The following is a 16,970-nucleotide window of genomic DNA, read 5'->3' as shown; positions in this document are numbered from 1 at the left end:
TAACATCGCTATCCTAAAATTAAGAAGGTTGACTACTCAATTTTTGATCGCTTTGCAGACTTAAATGATTGTAACCAGGGAACATTATTCGGTGGTCGATAATTAAGGGACAGTGTCATGCCATACCGCGTGAAGCAAGCTTGACAGAATCCACTTGTACGTAATCAAAATGCAAGGGAGAAATATAATTTTATGAAACAAGATGGAAGCTGGATTGATGGCATTTCAGCCACGGGTTCACTTGGCATGCTTTCTCAGCAATGTCAAAAAATCAATGAACATGGCCTGGTGGGTACCACATAAGTGTAGGGGCATATGCACGAATAAACCCTCGTTCGCGGTTCTTTGGTCGTCGCTGGGGAAGGATTACTGGTGCTGGCAGTTGTGGTCGAGAATATCGGCATGTAACGAGTATGCTACTGACGAGGATATGAGTAAGAACCTCTGAGCGAGGTACGGCTTGATCAAGCCGGCCTTCGAGAGGGACTGTATGGTGGCAAAAAAGAGAGGATTATATGATGAGGGTGTAGGTCTTTCTGGGCCTCATCAAGAATCCATTGTTGTTGGGAGTGTCGGCACCAGTACCATTAGTTGCTGGCAATTCGTGTACTGAAGTACTATATCTCTCTAGCAATAGCACATCTGTACCTCTAGGGACTTCGTCGTGCGTTGAAGGAGAAGACTGCTGTTTTTCTTCGATTTATGGACCGTACTAGCCTCCGACCAATCAGCTGCAAGCCCTTGTAAGGCTTTTCGACCAATAGATATTACCATAAGTAGAGAAATTTTCACAATTATATGGTGATATTAATGAGATGTGGCATGAGTAACACCCTTATCAAAGACCAAAAATCAAACTTTCCTTGATCAAGGCCCCGCGTCCAGGTTTTCCAAAACGGTATCCTGGAAGTACATAGTACATCTACCATTTTCTAAGACCATGGGGGTATGTACTCTGTTCCTACCGGAGCGTTATCCACTAGGTGATCCCGGGAAGATCATTGGATCAACCAACCAACAAGCATACGCAATTAAGCCGTACAGTGCAGCCCTAACTTGAACCCGTTCGCAGACACCACGCCACAGAACCATTTTTAGGCTGCTCTGGACCATCGTCAATCTCATAAGGTTAAGGAGGGATAAATCATTTCGACATGGATTGAACAAATCTGGTCATTGATTCGTCACATCGACAGTATGAAGAAAGCCCTTATACAGTTAGATAATCGACAAGATGGCCTAGCCATCACTGGTCACCCAGGAAGCCGGACGACATCTTTCATCAGCTTCGATGATCATGTCAATGAAAAGGATATATTAAAAAGGGGTGAGTTCGGTCCCAAAGTACTGAAAATTAGCAAGTGGTCGAGGTATGGGCAGCATATGATGATGATTGAACCACATATTTATCTTCAATTTGCACGACAGTCTCCATTTAGGGCGGTAGAAGGGCTCCTCGACAAGGGAAAAACATTCTTTGCCATTGTTGGTGTCAGTATCACAGATGCCGAGTAGCACGGCAAATAGGAATGGCCACTAAGTACCTCTTTTATTCCAATTTCAGAGCTAGATACACTTTTAAACTTGTAACTACAACTGAGGATGGCGATTCCCACTTTGGGCGATTGAGGCCTCACATATCTTGTGCCTGTTTACGTCTCTTCTGTCTTCTCTCCCGCCAATTTAGAACTTCCTCAAATTATCTCCCCCTTCTCAACTTTTCTCCCTCCCCCGCGGATGTGCAGGCCATAGCCGTTTGGGGCTTTTCTGACTCGTGTGCCCGTTGAAACCCTTCGGGGGTCCCCAACAGCCACTACGGGATATCTAACTCTGGTCTAAGTGGCGTCTGTATCACACTTAGATTGGGTACCCAATCCCAATTTACTCTCTTTTGAACTAACCACCATCTTTATTATCATTTTTTTTCCTGGTGCACACTCGAGTCCAGCAATTCTCCAGAACGGCGCACCAAGTTCTATCGATAAACTCAAAATTCGCATCACCATATTGCTATTTCGAATCGTCATTATCTATCTCACAACCATCAACCGGATCCAAAAACGGTAGCGGCATGATACTTGCTCGAACCCTTTTCAGACAATGTGAGTGATCTACTTTCACATCTTTTAGCGATTTTATCTGATCCCACCGTTATCAAGATCAAAATTTTCGCAATACCTCAGCTCTTCTCAACGGCCGCACCTTCTCCAGAATGGCACTTTCAGAAGGAAACTTCGCTCTTGGGCAGTCTTTACAGGGTGGGAAAGGCATTTCTTCACCTCGAATAGCTTAGTCTCCCTTTATCTTCTTCACCTCTCCCACATTCAATACCTTCAAGATGTCAACGTCTTCACGAAAAGTCGTGTCCTTTGCTGATACCCGAACCGCTGGCCACGAACGTCCTGAACCACCAATTCACCCAGACGATTCTGTCTCGAAATGCAGAACTCCTGCAAAATCCTCTAAGACTCACTTCCCACCCTCTGCAAAAACGACCATGGGCAAAGAATCACCCTGCAAAGGAGTATTCAGCATGCAATTATTTCTTTTGTATTCATCATACCACATTATTGAAAATCGCGACCCTCAGGTATGGCTGCCTTCCTCTAGAATTACTCTTCAATAGGTCACTGATATGTTATCCCACATTAGGCTCAAACAATGGCAAGAATTCAACGTGATATGTCCCAACTTCGATCCCGTAAGCTCGATCGAATGGTATTATACTATGTCCATCTTGCCCACTTGATGTTTGACGAGATTCGGGCTACCAGGTTCGTGTTTCTTCCAACGGATCTCCAATACTTTATAGAGCTTTGAACACGCAGATGCGAAGAAGCGAAACAGTCACGATGAGAGCACGTCGCGTACCAACAGCATGTGAGCTATCGGCGCTACCAAGGAAGAGAACGGAAAAATCCCACTAGGTAAGGAAGGCGGGCTCTATCAAGAAATGTCTGCGCAGCCACGTAAGGGAACAGAAGATTCTCCAACTAAGACTTGGCATGGGGAGCCGATTTACGCGATACGACGTGCCGGTATGGCACTGACTACTCCCGGGATTAATCTGCTCCCTCCCTTGGCCGCCGAACAGCTTCAAGCGCCTTCTGAAACTTTACTTTGGTCGGGTCCGCCAACTTTTCCCTCACCAACTTCTGCAGGATCTGTGGAAGGTAATCCCGAGTGCTACGAAATCGCCCGGCAATGACCGGAAAGATAGCGAAGTAGGGACCACGGCCCTTACCCAGGAAGGGATATTCGCTCACCCCCCAAGCGAAGCACGGCAGAAGCTCCGCCAGACGATGATCAATACCGGGTTCAAGACCCACGAGGAACAAAGGCGTGAGACTACTGGCCTAGACAAGGATTCTTCATACCAGTCAACGGACCGCGATAAGTTTTATTCGAGATTGGCTTTATCGGATCGACCAAGTTCCTGAAGAAGCAAAGCCGGAGGTCCTGTATGTGCCATCCGTGGCTTCAGGTGGGTACATGCTCCACACCTCGAGTGAGATTCGAATTGTTATAGAATAATTGTAATCTTCCATAAGGCGACAACCCAGGAAACTGTGCACCGCAAAGGGTTGACCGTGTTATAACCCCCATATGTTCATAAATGGAGTTTTTGGGAATGGGATTATAGTGAAGTATGCTACTTGCATTTGGTTCATCGGTTCATTGCTTTCTATTCAAGTTTCTTTCATAGTTTGGACTCTCTACTTTGTGCAAGCTTGTATTGTTGCTACCTTCAAATTGAACCATAACACATGTGTGACTTGCTGATATCGGCAACATGCTGAACCACTAGCTGTTTGAAAAAAAGACTACTCAGCACGACACGCAAGGAGGCTTCATTCGGTCCTCCATACACACATAACCATAATCCCAAACAACATTCAGATTTGTCACAGACTCCCCCTTTCCTGCCTGGAGCTATGCCACTTACGCAGTAGATCCTCTTTTCGGACTCTTGTCTTGAGCATCTTCCCACTACTCGAAACAATTGTTTTAGTAAGTGAGCAAGTGAATTTTCCTCCTCTTCTGAACTTCTACCCCCAAATGTGCAGGCCACAGCTTATTTGGGGGGGTTTTTTTTGACTCGTGTGCCTGTTGAAACCTTCCAACCCCAACAGCCACTACGGGATATCTAACTCTGCTCTAAATGACGTCTGTATCATATTTAGATTTGATCCCAATCCCAATTTACTCTCTTTTAAACTAACCATCTTTATTGGACCATACCAGGAAGCCTTCGTTAAAAGTGGATGTGGACGTGACAACGTTCGTTTGCGAAGCTCGCCCCGCCGGTTTTCCTGCTCCTGCCAAGTCTCGTTTATGCACAAGCATGAATACAATGCCTCGCTCGCATATGCATACATCGATGAGCATGACTTCAACGTGGACTCTATTACGGCTCTGACCACTCGTGATCTGAATCTCAAGTTAATGGCAGTTCTGCACACAGACGACCGAGAGTTTCTTGCCTTCGTTCGAGAGTCAGAGCTCCAAGGATCCCGCCTCAAGCCAAATGACCCGCTTAAGTACACCGTGACAGACGTTCGTGTAATCGATGCGGATACATCTGATGCCAACGAGAAGAGCGCTGCTGGCCACGATCAGATGGAAGGCATTGATGACATGGCTTCAAAATCCAACGAACCTTCTCCTCCCACTGCTGAAGAAGGCCCAGTGCGGGACAAGGATGAAGAATCTGAGAGCGTTGAAAAGGTAGCAGATGATGACGAGCAGGGACCACACATGGATCAAAGTCGTCCAATTTCCGCTGAGGATATTGAAAGATTTGAACATGCAAGTAACATCCCAAAGGCAGCTCGACCCCAGTCTCCAACGCCACCCAAACCCAACCAAGGTTGGAAAGTTCTGTACATGATTCGTCCATACGGTGAAGAAGCCAAAACATGGGAACGGAACGCCGAGATAAACACACTCTCCTGGAAGGTATTGCTAAACTCGAACTTTGCGCAGATCCTCGAAGATCACCCTGCCCATATCGTTTTTGTTTCCATTGATATCGGTCAAAAGAACGAAAGCAGATTCTCGCAGCAAACCATGAACTGTACATGAGGTGCGATAGTATGACAGACCTCTGGAATCTTCTCCTGATGCAGCAACACTCGACATTTCCTCACGTCGATATCTACAGGACGGTCCCCGAAGAAGCCGTCAGCTCCGCAAGTTTCACACAAAAGCTCAGCCATGGCCAGAAAGCAGCGTTTAACGCGTTACGAAATATGCCTGCTTTTGCTGTTGCGCTTAATGGACCTCCGGGAACCGGAGAGACCTACTGGGCCTCAAAAATCATCATTCTCCTCGTTCAGCATGCCAACAAAGAAACAGGAGAACAAAACCTGATCTACTGTATGGCCGCCACCAACGAACAAGCTGATAGGTTCATTGAGGAGATTGATCATTCCTGGGCGAGTATGTGCATCGAGAAAAGGAAAAGCCAGGTACCATTGTTCGTTTACTTCCCTGGCATGTCGAGGGTCATCTCTATCCCAACGAGGTAGGTAGGTAGGTACCAGGCAATTGCGGATGATTTACCTCTCGATCTATTTCGGTGGACGCAGCTATACCTATAACTTATACCATGAAACAGTACCGCTTGGTCGAGAATATACACACATCCTGGTAGTACACGAACTGGGAGGTTAAGACATACTAACTAGTACAAGGAAGTTCCAATCTGTATTGTTCCATAATTACCACCAGTCATCCACATAGACAGGCTTTCGTTCGCCAATATTTACGGACGACGGGCAAAGCGGTTCATGCTCCGTTTCTTGTCCACCGCTCTCCTCGAGGGACTGGTCAACGCCAGGGCCGAAGTCTGCCCCAGTTAATGTTGGCACTCAGTATTTAATAATTAAGCATAGCATTTTGCCCAACATAGATCTGAAGATTGAATAATCTCGATTGAACAATAAAGCTACTATAAAAAGCGCCGTGTTTACATCATTTCAGTCGTGAGGGCTTCCTTTTTGTCCATTTAGAGCTCATCGGTATAGCCTAGATAGACATCCAGTATAGATCTTATTGAATTGCAACCATTTGTTTAGCAGTGACTACTTTTATACCAGTTCGTAAGCACCCTCGTGGCCCTTTCATTGAGATAACTCTATATCATTCATAAGTGATGCAGAATCAAAGAAATAAATGGAGTAAAACATGCCAGCTAGCCCGTACACGTGTGTCTCCCAACGCCATGAACCGAATTCTCGCAGCCAATGCAAACAAAAAGAAAACTCCCGCAGTACAAAGGGAATCCTCGTGACATTACCCAAGAGTACAAATTAGACAAGAATAGGAAGAAATAAGATAAGATTACAAGGGAAGGCAAGGCTGTGTTAAGGCGCGCGGTCTTCCTTTGGGTCCTTCGAGTAGCCCTTCTGAACGTGTTTGGTGCCTCGACCATCTGCCTCCAGCATGAAAAGAATGTCTCTGACTTGGATCCCCGCTCCTTTTTCTTGGTCCTCTCTCCAAGTACCCAAACGCCGTTTAGATTGATTAGCGGCTGGCTCTCCGGGCTTTCCGGCCGATGATTTCTCTGCCCCTGGAGTTGGTGTAGGTGGCGCAGGACGTGACGGAGACGAGAATCCGCTAGATGAACCACCGGGTTTCAACCAAGAATAGGACTTTTTGGCGCCAAACATACGCCCGGATAGCATGCTGTTCGTCGCTAGACGAGCAGTTTCCACAGACTGTTGATGTTGTTGGGCTTCACTGGCCTTGTTATCCATCATCTTTTTGACCTCCTTCTTAGTCATTGACTTTTTATCGAAACTAGGTGCACGATCGGCAATTGGTGTCGAGGGCGCTGAACCGTTGAGATCGACCGAGTCTGAACGTACGCCAGTACCTTCACCTAGGATGGCATTTGTGCTGCGTTTGGTGCGTTTCGCAGCACGTCGATTCTCGGACGAAGTCTCTCTCCCAACAAGTCCCCGGTATATCTCGGCAGTAGGTTTCGTGGGTGGGGTCTCGCCATCGGTGTGAGGGCCTAGAAGAATCAAATCGTGTTAGCATTGTGCCGCACTATCTCCACACCCAAGAACAACCATGCATACGTTTTGACGGTGTGACGGCGTTGCCATTGACAGAGGTGAGCGGCTTAGCAACCTCTTTCCAATCAGTGGGAACAACACCGTGCGAATGCGCGCGTCGACTGCGAGCGAGGCTAGAGGAGTAGTCGATGACTCCACGAAGACGCTCTTCGCATGAGAGCGACATGAGATTCAAAATATCAACCAGAGGAGCTCCCTCTTGATTGAGAATTGTTTGACCAGTGCGGACCACCGAAGATCCGTCCGGTCCTGTTACCTCAATAGGTTGCGGACGACCCGGAACAGGGTGGAACAAGCCCTCAGAGGGAATGCGGACACCCAACTCGAAGCCACGCTTCTGGATCCTTTGTTCTAATAGTTTTGCAAAAAGAAATGGCTCCTGTAAGTGATATTGTGAGCGCCTAGCTCCTTCACTGTCCTCGCGGGAAGGCTCCTTGATGGTGGCTGAGCTTTGCGATGAAGGCTCTGTAGAGAAAGATCCTTGCGGCACTGGCGGCTTGGCGTGGGGTATCTCGTTGAAACTGCTAGATGCAGACAGCGAGCCAGTTGCGGTGCCTTGAGAAGTGAAGGAAGTATTGATCGGAGGTTGTTGTTGTTGTTGATGTTGTGGTGTTTGAGGGCCTCGCGGGGTCGCTTGCGCCTGCGCCTGCGCCTGTGCCTGTCGCCCAGAGAAGCTATTTGTGAGAAAAGCTTCCTCCTCTCTGACATCAATACCTGATGATGCCAACACATCTGTGAGTTCTGAAGCATCTACAGGACGTGATGGTGGAACTGAGGGAGGTCCCATCGCCCCGGGCTGCTGAAGGCGGAGCTGCTTGTTGCGCAATTGGTGTCGCAGGCATACTGTTTGGCATCGTACCGTTGATAGGTGGCGGCTGTTGCTGACCCTGTGGGGGTAGTTGCATCGTATTGAAGCTCGGCGAGGCATAGGGCGATTGTGTAGTAGGATGGGGAGAAAGGCCAGGCCTTTTGACCGGTGGAGGTATGCCGCCATTTACTGGGGAGGCCGGGTGAGGTGAGGGCGAAGCGACGGGAGGAGAGAAAGGTTGATTATTGAATTGCGACGGCGGCTGTTGCTGCTGTTGCGGATGTCGTGTCTGCGCCATGATGAAAGTGTTGTGAGTGATAGACACCACGAGAAATGAAAATGATGGCGACTATTGCGCAGTCCCAGAATGACGGCACGTCCACGCGTGGTCGATTAAATGAGCAGTTTGCTCGCACCACCAGATGTCACCAACTGTGACCATCTCAGAAAGACGGTTACCACATAAAGTCCACGCGCCAATCCAAATAATAATCCAAGCGCTCTACGTATAGAAACAACGTGGATGACAAGGGATGTGTTCTCTCGTGTGAGTTGAGAGGAGGAGGGGAATCAGGGAGCTCCCGGCGGGTTTGGAGGTTTTCGGCCGCGGATTCGCGTTGATCACGTGATAGCTTAGGTCATGCCGGCGTTTGTTGCAAGTCGATGGGATTCTCTTTCAACCAGTCAACTTTTGCGACATGCTCAATCTTGGCTCGGTGATGGCGGTGTTGTGCATTTGAATTTACCAGATCATTGGGAAAATTTGCGCGACTTAAGCAGAGATATTCGGAGACGTACCGATAGAACGATTTATTTGAACGCGAATCATCTCAAGGGCCGAATCGAAGAACAAAACGAACGCTGCCATGGCAGCCAAGCGCAAAGCCTCAGCGATGGGGACGGCAGTGGATGATGAGCCGGTAGATCCATCTGATGAGCTAGCGTTTTATTGCTTAGGTGGAGGTAATGAGGTTGGGCGATCTTGTCATATCATCCAATACAAGGGGAAAACGGTGATGGTAAGGTTCGATGGTTCCAATATGATGTTCAAGCAGTAGACTGACTCGTGAACTTATTCACCATGAAGCTTGACGCAGGAATGCATCCTGCGAAAGAAGGATTTTCTGCTTTACCATTCTTTGACGAGTTCGATCTGAGTACAGTCGACATTCTTTTGATTAGCCAGTGTGTTCACCCCAAGCGTGTCATTGTCTAACTACCTTTGCCTTGTTATATCATTCGGTGACATGGAGTTGTATTTTGCATCTTCCGTATGGATCGGGGTTATCGACTGTTTCTCTCGATATGGTTTATTGATGATGCTTTTTTTGTTTCGCATCTATTCTACGTTGCGATATGGTACACTGGTATACTAACCTTATTCGCTCTCATAGTTTTCACGTTGACCATTCCTCTGCATTACCATATGTCCTTAGTAAAACAAACTTCAAGGGCCGAGTATTTATGACACATGCAACCAAAGCTATTTACAAATGGTTGATTCAAGACAATGTTCGAGTCAGCAATACTTCCTCTTCGTCGGACCAGCGAACTACTCTCTATACCGAACGTGACCATCTCTCTACCCTTCCTCTCATCGAAACCATCGACTTCAATACAACCCATACCATAAACAGCATACGCATTACACCATTCCCGGCCGGTCACGTTTTAGGCGCTGCGATGTTCTTAGTATCAATTGCTGGTCTCAACATCTTATTTACAGGAGATTACTCACGCGAAGAGGACCGACATTTGATTCCCGCCGAGGTTCCAAAAGGCATCAAGATTGATGTTCTGATCACCGAATCTACTTTTGGAATTTCCTCCAACCCTCCGCGACTCGAGCGTGAAGCTGCGCTCATGAAATCAATCACAGGCGTCCTCAATCGCGGAGGCCGAGTCTTGATGCCTGTCTTTGCACTGGGACGTGCGCAAGAGCTACTCTTGATTCTAGATGAATACTGGGAACGTCATCCTGAACTACAGAAAATTCCCATCTACTATATAGGTAACATGGCCCGGAGATGTATGGTCGTTTACCAGACTTACATTGGCGCAATGAACGATAATATTAAACGTTTATTCCGTCAACGTATGGCCGAGGCCGAAGCAAGCGGCGACAAAAGCGTGAGTGCCGGGCCATGGGATTTCCGATTTGTCCGCAGTCTGCGTAGTTTAGAGCGCTTTGAGGATGTTGGCGGATGTGTGATGATAGCGTCGCCTGGTATGCTGCAAACAGGTACCAGTCGGGAGTTATTAGAAAGATGGGCTCCAAGCGAGCGGAACGGTGTTGTCATGACAGGCTACAGTGTGGAGGGCACAATGGCGAAGCAACTTCTTAATGAGCCAGATCAGATTCCCGCTGTCATGTCCAAAGTATCGACTGTTCAGGGCAGAGGGAGAGTTCCTGGTGGCAATGACGAGGACCAGAAGGTCATGATACCGCGTCGTTGCACCATTGACGAGATCAGTTTTGCAGCCCATGTTGATGGCGTTGAGAACCGCAATTTTATTGAGGAGGTTGCGGCACCAGTTGTGGTATGTCCTTGTACAACTGATACCTAGTGTTCACCTTTGTTTCTAACATATGCCACAGATTCTTGTTCACGGCGAGAAGCACCAGATGATGCGACTGAAATCCAAGTTGCTCAGTCTGAATGCTGACAAAACAGTCAAAGTAAAAGTCTATACCCCAGCGAACTGTGATGAAGTTCGTATACCATTTAAGAAGGACAAAGTCGCCAAGGTTGTTGGTACATTAGCACAGGTCGCTCCTCCATCCGAACAAGATGATGGTCAACTCATGGCTGGAGTTCTGGTCCAGAATGGATTCGACCTTTCATTAATGGCCCTTGACGATCTCCGAGAGTATGCCGGTCTGACAACTACGACAATCACCTGCAAACAACATCTCACTCTAAGCTCTGCGAGTATGGACCTGATCCGATGGGCCCTTGAAAGTACCTTCGGGGCAATCGAAAGGGTGGGAGCAAATGCCGAGACCAAAGAAGAGTCCAATGGCGAACTAGAGGAAATGCCAAAAAAAGAGTCTGCGAAGAAGAGATACCTTTAGAGGATGCACAAACTTTCCTCATCATGGGATGCGTCATTCTTCGATATCATTCCCGAAATCGTGAGATCGAGCTAGAATGGGAAGGTAATATGATGAACGACGGAGTTGCCGATGCTGTGATGGCCGTCCTTCTGACCGTTGAAAGCAGCCCTGCCTCAGTAAAACGTGAGTATTCTAGAATTTTGATCGCACCACTGCTCCTATCATGCATTCTAACAAAGTTATTAGAATCGGCGAAGCACAACCATCATCACCATCACCACGAAGAGGACGTACCCTCTCTGCCAAATCCTCACTCCAACATCGGTCCTGACGAACGCCTTGACCGTCTCTTGATGATGCTCGAAGCCCAGTTTGGCTCTGAGATCACTCCCATCGAAAAACCGCGTGTCCCTACCGACCTTGCCATGGGCAAAACCGAGGGGTCTGATGGTATTAAAGAGGAGGATCTTAACGAGGAGCGCATTGCCGATATTGAATCGGCTGAACTAGACCGTTTGCATGCGCTGGGTATTCCCATTCCAGGTATCGAGATCAAGGTTGACAAGCATGTTGCCCGAGTATGGCTTGAGAACCTGGAGGTTGAGTGTGCTAATGCGGTGCTCCGCGATCGTGTGCGTATAGTTGTTGAGCGCGCAGTTGAAACTGTTGCCGGTCTCTGGGCAGCTAGTTCTATGCCTCGTGAGGTTGTGGTGCCTGACGAATTAACCAAGGGCCAGATAGAAATGGTCACGGCTATGAAGAAGGCAGCGGCCATTGAGTCTCAAGGTTAAACTATACCCTTTTCATGTGTATGATAGATAATGGAAATTACTTGTCAACTTGAAAGAAACGAAGTCTGAATTGGGCATGAGCCCTGGAGATGATATCCAGGGACTCTTCGACTCTTATGGACATTACTATATCTCAATCGTGATAAAAGGACCCATCAACCCAGGTTAGATAATTGAGGCATCCATAATTTCAATACATAAACGATCTTCCAAGCTTGGCGTCTGTTTCTTGTTATACTATAACATGATATAGTGTATCATCACTGCCCAAATGTCCCTGGGCAGCTGTGTTCAAAAGGTGCCCAATGTGTTCTTCGTCGGGACCAAAAAAATCTTCTTGTAACAATCGTTTCATAAGTTAGTCGATAGTATAGTTCAACAAATTGCCAGTCGTTCAATGTATTTTCAATCGCATTTATTCACAAGCTTAGTTCCTTCAATACACTACCCAAAACCTTTTCAAATACATTCACAATAATATCAATCTCATCCTTGGAAACATTATAAGGAGGCGCAAGTATAACGTGGTCTCCTCGAATGCCGTCAACTGTGCCAGAACAGCCATAAAGAGAGATGGAATATTCTGGCCGCAGCCCTGTTTCCTGAATATGGAACGATAGTCGAGTGCTGGGATCAAAAGATTCTTTTGTAGCCTTGTCCTTCACAAACTCAACCTGCAAGAAACATGAATTAGTATATTGGTCATTCAGGACTGCCAAGGTTGGATGAAACTCACTCCCCAAAATAGACCTTTACCTCGAATGTCTCCAACGAACGGATGATCTTGAAATCGCAGACGAAGCTGTTCCTCCAGGTAAGAACCCATATTTCGTACATTGTCCAAGAGAGACTCCTTTTGGATCGTTTTCTGCGTAGCCAATGCTGCTGCACACGAAATAGGGTGACCTTGATAGGTTTGGCCATGGCGGAAGACACCCGAACCCTTATCCATGATCTGCACGATAGAGTCGTTGATCAAAATACCAGAAACTGGGGCATATCCACCACCAAGACCTTTGCCAATGGTTTGGATGTCAGGGACAACACCCTCCTGTTCCCAGGCATGTAAGGTTCCACAGCGACCCATGCCACTCATGATTTCGTCTAGAATAAAAAGAGCGCCGTGCTTCTCACAGACAGCCTTCATGGCCGGGAAATAGCCCGGAACTGCAGGGACACAGCCAAGAGCCTGGATGAAGGTCATTTGTCAGTCAGAATTTACCAATCTTCGTACCACCTTGCCAACTTACAGCTCCAACCACAGGCTCGGCGACAAATGCGCATACGGTATCGGACCCCACGCGCTCGAATTCCGCATCCAGCTCTGCAGCAAGACGAGCGACATAATCGGCATCGGATTCACCATCTTTCTTCCCACGGTATGCATAGCACGGAGATACATGGGACGTATTCTTAGCCATGATATTTTCGAATGGCTCTCTACGGAGGACGTGTCCACCAAGACTTAGAGCACCGAGAGTCGTACCGTGATACGAAGGGAGCCGAGCGATAAATCTTGTTCGCCGAGGCTGAGGAGTCGAAAGCTCCAAGAAATATTGACGGGCTAGCTTCATGGCAGCTTCGACAGCTTCGGAGCCTTGATGAAGTTAGGAACGAAGGTTAACACATACGATTCTGACACCTACCGGAGCTAACAACAAATAACTTGGACAGCTTTCCACCAGTAGAATTTGTCAAAAAGTGAGCCAGTTCTTCAGTCACAGGGGTACCAAAAAACGCAGAATGGCAATAGGACAATTGATCGATCTGGTCTTTAATTGCCTGGGTGACTCCCTCGTGACCATGACCCAGGCATGATACAGCTGCACCTCCAGTCGAGTCAAGGAATTTGGTACCATCTTCGAGAAAGATGTGACTGCCCTTGCCTCCAACTGCCTTCTTAGGAAGGAAGTGGGTATCTCTGTGCAGCACTGCGCTCGACATCCCAGCATGAACCTCTGCAAAATACCGTTTAGTATATAGGTGAACAGATGGGGGATATACTACTAAGAATTGCTTCATACCGGGCACTGTCATCTTAAGTACTGATGAAATCGGCAGATTTTGGATTTGAAGAATAGAGAATGATGGAGAAGAGAAATCAGTGAAGCTGGAGACACACTCTTAAATAAACCACGGATTATACGAAGACCCGAGGCTATTCATTGCGGGGGCAAGTGGGTTCGGCATGCCGGGTCTGGGGAAGCCGAGCTGTCTATTGGACAGATTGTGGATGTCTTCCACCCTCTTCCTGCAGCTGATTGAAAGATAGCCTGCGGAATAATATTGCCAGTGGGGACTTTCTCACTTCGACTCCCTAATTGGGTCAATTAGCTGGTGCAAATGTAGGCCGTGCGAGTCGATAACGCCGGATGACTCAACGTTCCCCCCGATAAGACCACTTCCTTTTGTAAAAACAGTAGTTCGATGGAATCTCCAAGATAGTGAATCTGGGCTTATCTCTATGAAGGTGATACTAAGGAATCCCAAAATGGACCATCTCAACTGTTGATTATATGAATTCGCCGTTCTGATGAATTGGAGGAAGGCGGTCAACTCGGCCATGGCCCCAGTCGCCGGTTGTTGTGGGGACTTCTCGTCCTCATCCATGCGTCAATATACAGTATTAGCCGTACCAAGAGTGAGTGCATGGCCAGCAATAGACGGATAGATGGACATGGAACCATCGGAATCGAGTAATCCGGCAGTGACACATCGGATTGGCCAGGCGTGGTATGTATCTTTGGGATTTTCCAAATTGCAATGGCAGCATGGTAACGAACTAGAAATAAGTGATCGCTGCAGAAAGTAATGCATACCAGATCTGATTCCAGCAACTGCTCGAAAACTTGCTGACTGGCTGATTTTTGCAGAAAAAAGTTGAAATGTGACGGAAGTTTCCCAAAAGTATGATTGTGGTCCTGGTTGTTCCATGCTCCTAAATGACTGACGACGACAGTGCCGGAGATGTGAAAATGGAGGGCATATATGTGAGGCTTCTACTCCTCTGCGACGGAAGACTAAAGTTCGGGGGTAAGTGTGACATGATGGACCTTGAATTTATAGAGGCTCAATATCTATTTCAGATTCACGTCGGACGAACAACGTTTGGAGCAACTTCAGACAGAATTAGCAAGATGTCAGCAGCTGCTCAAATTGGAAAGAGATAAGAATGAAGCCCTGCAGGGAGATTTATCTCGCCAGGAACAGCAGAGTATCCCTCAAGATTTAGAGCTGCGAACATTCCAGACATCACAGATAGTCGCGGCGTCTAAGCAGGAGCAATGCCCAAGCGATGATCCGGCATACGTGATCAAGCACATGGGCCGTCTGGTGCGTGACGAACGGGGTGTTGGTAGATTTGCTGGCTCAACCACCGGGGTCCATTTTGTTCTTACTGTCGAGAAAGAATGCCAGAAGACCTTACATATGTCCTGCGGGTTCCCAGAGAGTTGCTTTCGTCTATTTCTGGTCCCACCTCTCCATGAGAGCCACAAAAATGAGTCTCAGGGCCAAACGCAGGCGCAAGCCCAAATTTACAGTTGTTTCGAGTATCCTTTGGCTTACTACCATGAGCAAGCCGATTTATTTATCAAGCGATGGGAACCATTTTGTCCCGTTTTCGTACGGCATGAAGTATTTGCAGATATCGAACATCTTATTGAAACAGTTCAGACCCTGGAATCTACGGCGAAGCTTAATTCGACGACTGCAATGACTTTATTGATGATTCTATGCATAAATGATATGCAGGATAATAAGGAAGAGCATTCAAAGCCAAGAAGTCCAAATTACGGAGAGTATTCGTCCCTGGCTAGTGGGTATATTAACGAAGTTGCCATGAAAGCAGATACCAAAAGCTTACAAGCGTTGTTACTTTTCGCTTTTCATAGCCAATTGAGTGGGGACTGTCTTTCGATGACGAGAATCAATGGTCTTATCGTCAATCTTGCCCAGTCACTGGGCCTTCATCGACATGCAAGACGGTTCAAGATGAAGCCAGGAGAGATTGAGCTCCGGAAGCGATTGTGGTGGTTTGTTTACGTTTTTGATACGTATGTTTTCATCTAACAAACCGAGCTTCCATACTAGCTAGTCCCTAACTTTCTTCACCAGCATGACGTCTTTATGCCACGGACTCCCGGCTTTGATCAACGATGCGGACGTTGACAACGATTTACCTTCAGATTGCTCGCTTCATGGCCTGGAAGCCGCCGATATCTTGTATCCTTTTCCCGGAGAAAGTACGGGGGTTTCTGTCTTCATCCAATATGTGCGCATCGGCAGAATCCTCTCTCGAGTGCGTGAAAAATTATATACGACTACAAAACGCCGCAATGGCGCCATCAAGATCAAGGATCTAGCTTTTGATCTACGAATGTGGGCCCAGGACCTCAGATCAAATGGCATATACCTTGACGTTGGATCTCTCTCAGAAACTGCCTCTGGTCCAGTTAAAAGAGATATTGCAGGATCTAACATGTGGCTTCAAATGCTGGGAAATGTTGCAATGGTACTCATCAACCGACCGGGCCTTTCATTTGATGACAGCACGATCGAGTTTTCGGAATGTATTCTGGCCAATGCCAGATCAACTGGCGCTATTTTGATTTTACTTGAAGACTCACGTCCTCCATTATGGCTTCGAAACCTCAGCATGGTAGGTCCCGGGACGGTGTTTCAATCAGCCTTGATGCATGTCTATTACCGATGCTATTCCCCTACCATGAAACCCGAGCAAGGCCCATCTTTGGAAACCAGCCTTCGTATGGTCTCTCATGGCATATCTATACTGGAGAGAGATAATGCCATGCTTGAGCTACCTACCGCTGGCTCTCCTCAACCCAGCTCTCGAGAGTCTCTCTCTGACGTAATTGAAGTGTTGAAATTGTTACAAGCACTACTCATCCAGAGGGAACAGATCACTGCCAGCCAGGTCGAATCATTGCAAGATGCCTCTTTTCACCACGGATCTACAATGCTCAATGAGCAAGACTGGGGTACGGACGCGCTGGAGATATTAAACTATGTGTCCGCGACGGATTGGGCCTATGAAATGCCAGGGCCATTCATGGGTTTCACGGACGTCGATCTATAACTCAATACACAAAAACCCTACATCAAAATATAATTCGATTTGAAATATAGCAGAAAGTCCTCCGTGCACCAAGGAGGAGTCTTGAAATGACAATTTAATTCTCCACTTGGTCGATTCGTCTCGGGATAAG

At 47.3% G+C, this 16,970-nt stretch overlaps 10 protein-coding genes across 10 annotated transcripts; 8 read left to right on the top strand and 2 right to left on the bottom strand.

The window, feature by feature from the left end:
- Positions 1-1,197: 1,197 nt before the first annotated feature.
- Positions 1,198-1,515, top strand: N7469_009479 (uncharacterized protein; the record flags this gene model as incomplete). Its single annotated transcript, XM_056648384.1, has 2 exons — positions 1,198-1,370; positions 1,440-1,515. 2 exons carry the CDS (start codon positions 1,198-1,200, stop codon positions 1,513-1,515), a joined length of 249 nt encoding a protein of 82 aa, XP_056495515.1.
- An 823-nt stretch (positions 1,516-2,338) lies between these two features.
- N7469_009478 (uncharacterized protein) lies at positions 2,339-2,884 on the top strand (the record flags this gene model as incomplete). The annotated part of the gene is made up of 2 exons (XM_056648383.1): positions 2,339-2,590; positions 2,813-2,884. The coding sequence occupies 2 exons, from the start codon at positions 2,339-2,341 to the stop codon at positions 2,882-2,884; spliced, it is 324 nt and encodes a 107-aa protein (XP_056495514.1).
- Positions 2,885-2,953: 69 nt separating this feature from the next.
- N7469_009477 (uncharacterized protein) lies at positions 2,954-3,208 on the top strand (the record flags this gene model as incomplete). Its single annotated transcript, XM_056648382.1, has 1 exon — positions 2,954-3,208. The coding sequence occupies one exon, from the start codon at positions 2,954-2,956 to the stop codon at positions 3,206-3,208; it is 255 nt and encodes an 84-aa protein (XP_056495513.1).
- Positions 3,209-4,335: 1,127 nt separating this feature from the next.
- N7469_009476 (uncharacterized protein) lies at positions 4,336-5,085 on the top strand (the record flags this gene model as incomplete). Its single annotated transcript, XM_056648381.1, has 1 exon — positions 4,336-5,085. One exon carries the CDS (start codon positions 4,336-4,338, stop codon positions 5,083-5,085), a length of 750 nt encoding a protein of 249 aa, XP_056495512.1.
- Positions 5,086-5,123: 38 nt separating this feature from the next.
- On the top strand, positions 5,124-5,531 carry N7469_009475 (P-loop containing nucleoside triphosphate hydrolase protein; the record flags this gene model as incomplete). The annotated part of the gene is made up of 1 exon (XM_056648380.1): positions 5,124-5,531. The coding sequence occupies one exon, from the start codon at positions 5,124-5,126 to the stop codon at positions 5,529-5,531; it is 408 nt and encodes a 135-aa protein (XP_056495511.1).
- An 837-nt stretch (positions 5,532-6,368) lies between these two features.
- N7469_009474 (uncharacterized protein) lies at positions 6,369-8,191 on the bottom strand (the record flags this gene model as incomplete). The annotated part of the gene is made up of 3 exons (XM_056648379.1): positions 6,369-7,021; positions 7,089-7,835; positions 7,945-8,191. The coding sequence occupies 3 exons, from the start codon at positions 8,189-8,191 to the stop codon at positions 6,369-6,371; spliced, it is 1,647 nt and encodes a 548-aa protein (XP_056495510.1).
- Positions 8,192-8,759: 568 nt separating this feature from the next.
- On the top strand, positions 8,760-8,951 carry N7469_009473 (Pre-mRNA 3'-end-processing endonuclease polyadenylation factor C-term; the record flags this gene model as incomplete). The annotated part of the gene is made up of 1 exon (XM_056648378.1): positions 8,760-8,951. The coding sequence occupies one exon, from the start codon at positions 8,760-8,762 to the stop codon at positions 8,949-8,951; it is 192 nt and encodes a 63-aa protein (XP_056495509.1).
- A 406-nt stretch (positions 8,952-9,357) lies between these two features.
- N7469_009472 (CPSF3/YSH1 family protein) lies at positions 9,358-11,742 on the top strand (the record flags this gene model as incomplete). The annotated part of the gene is made up of 4 exons (XM_056648377.1): positions 9,358-10,434; positions 10,493-10,856; positions 10,970-11,134; positions 11,198-11,742. 4 exons carry the CDS (start codon positions 9,358-9,360, stop codon positions 11,740-11,742), a joined length of 2,151 nt encoding a protein of 716 aa, XP_056495508.1.
- Positions 11,743-12,161: 419 nt separating this feature from the next.
- Positions 12,162-13,686, bottom strand: N7469_009471 (uncharacterized protein; the record flags this gene model as incomplete). Its single annotated transcript, XM_056648376.1, has 4 exons — positions 12,162-12,416; positions 12,479-12,931; positions 12,993-13,339; positions 13,389-13,686. 4 exons carry the CDS (start codon positions 13,684-13,686, stop codon positions 12,162-12,164), a joined length of 1,353 nt encoding a protein of 450 aa, XP_056495507.1.
- A 619-nt stretch (positions 13,687-14,305) lies between these two features.
- N7469_009470 (fungal specific transcription factor domain-containing protein) lies at positions 14,306-16,840 on the top strand (the record flags this gene model as incomplete). The annotated part of the gene is made up of 4 exons (XM_056648375.1): positions 14,306-14,383; positions 14,702-14,775; positions 14,829-15,797; positions 15,859-16,840. The coding sequence occupies 4 exons, from the start codon at positions 14,306-14,308 to the stop codon at positions 16,838-16,840; spliced, it is 2,103 nt and encodes a 700-aa protein (XP_056495506.1).
- Positions 16,841-16,970: the final 130 nt, after the last annotated feature.

Source organism: Penicillium citrinum (genome assembly GCF_028827155.1).
Source record: "Penicillium citrinum strain IBT 23319 chromosome Unknown utg000009l:1.0-4274883.0:1.0-4276374.0, whole genome shotgun sequence".
Taxonomy (NCBI): Eukaryota; Fungi; Ascomycota; class Eurotiomycetes; order Eurotiales; family Aspergillaceae; genus Penicillium; species Penicillium citrinum.
This window is presented reverse-complemented; position numbering and strand designations above follow the sequence as displayed.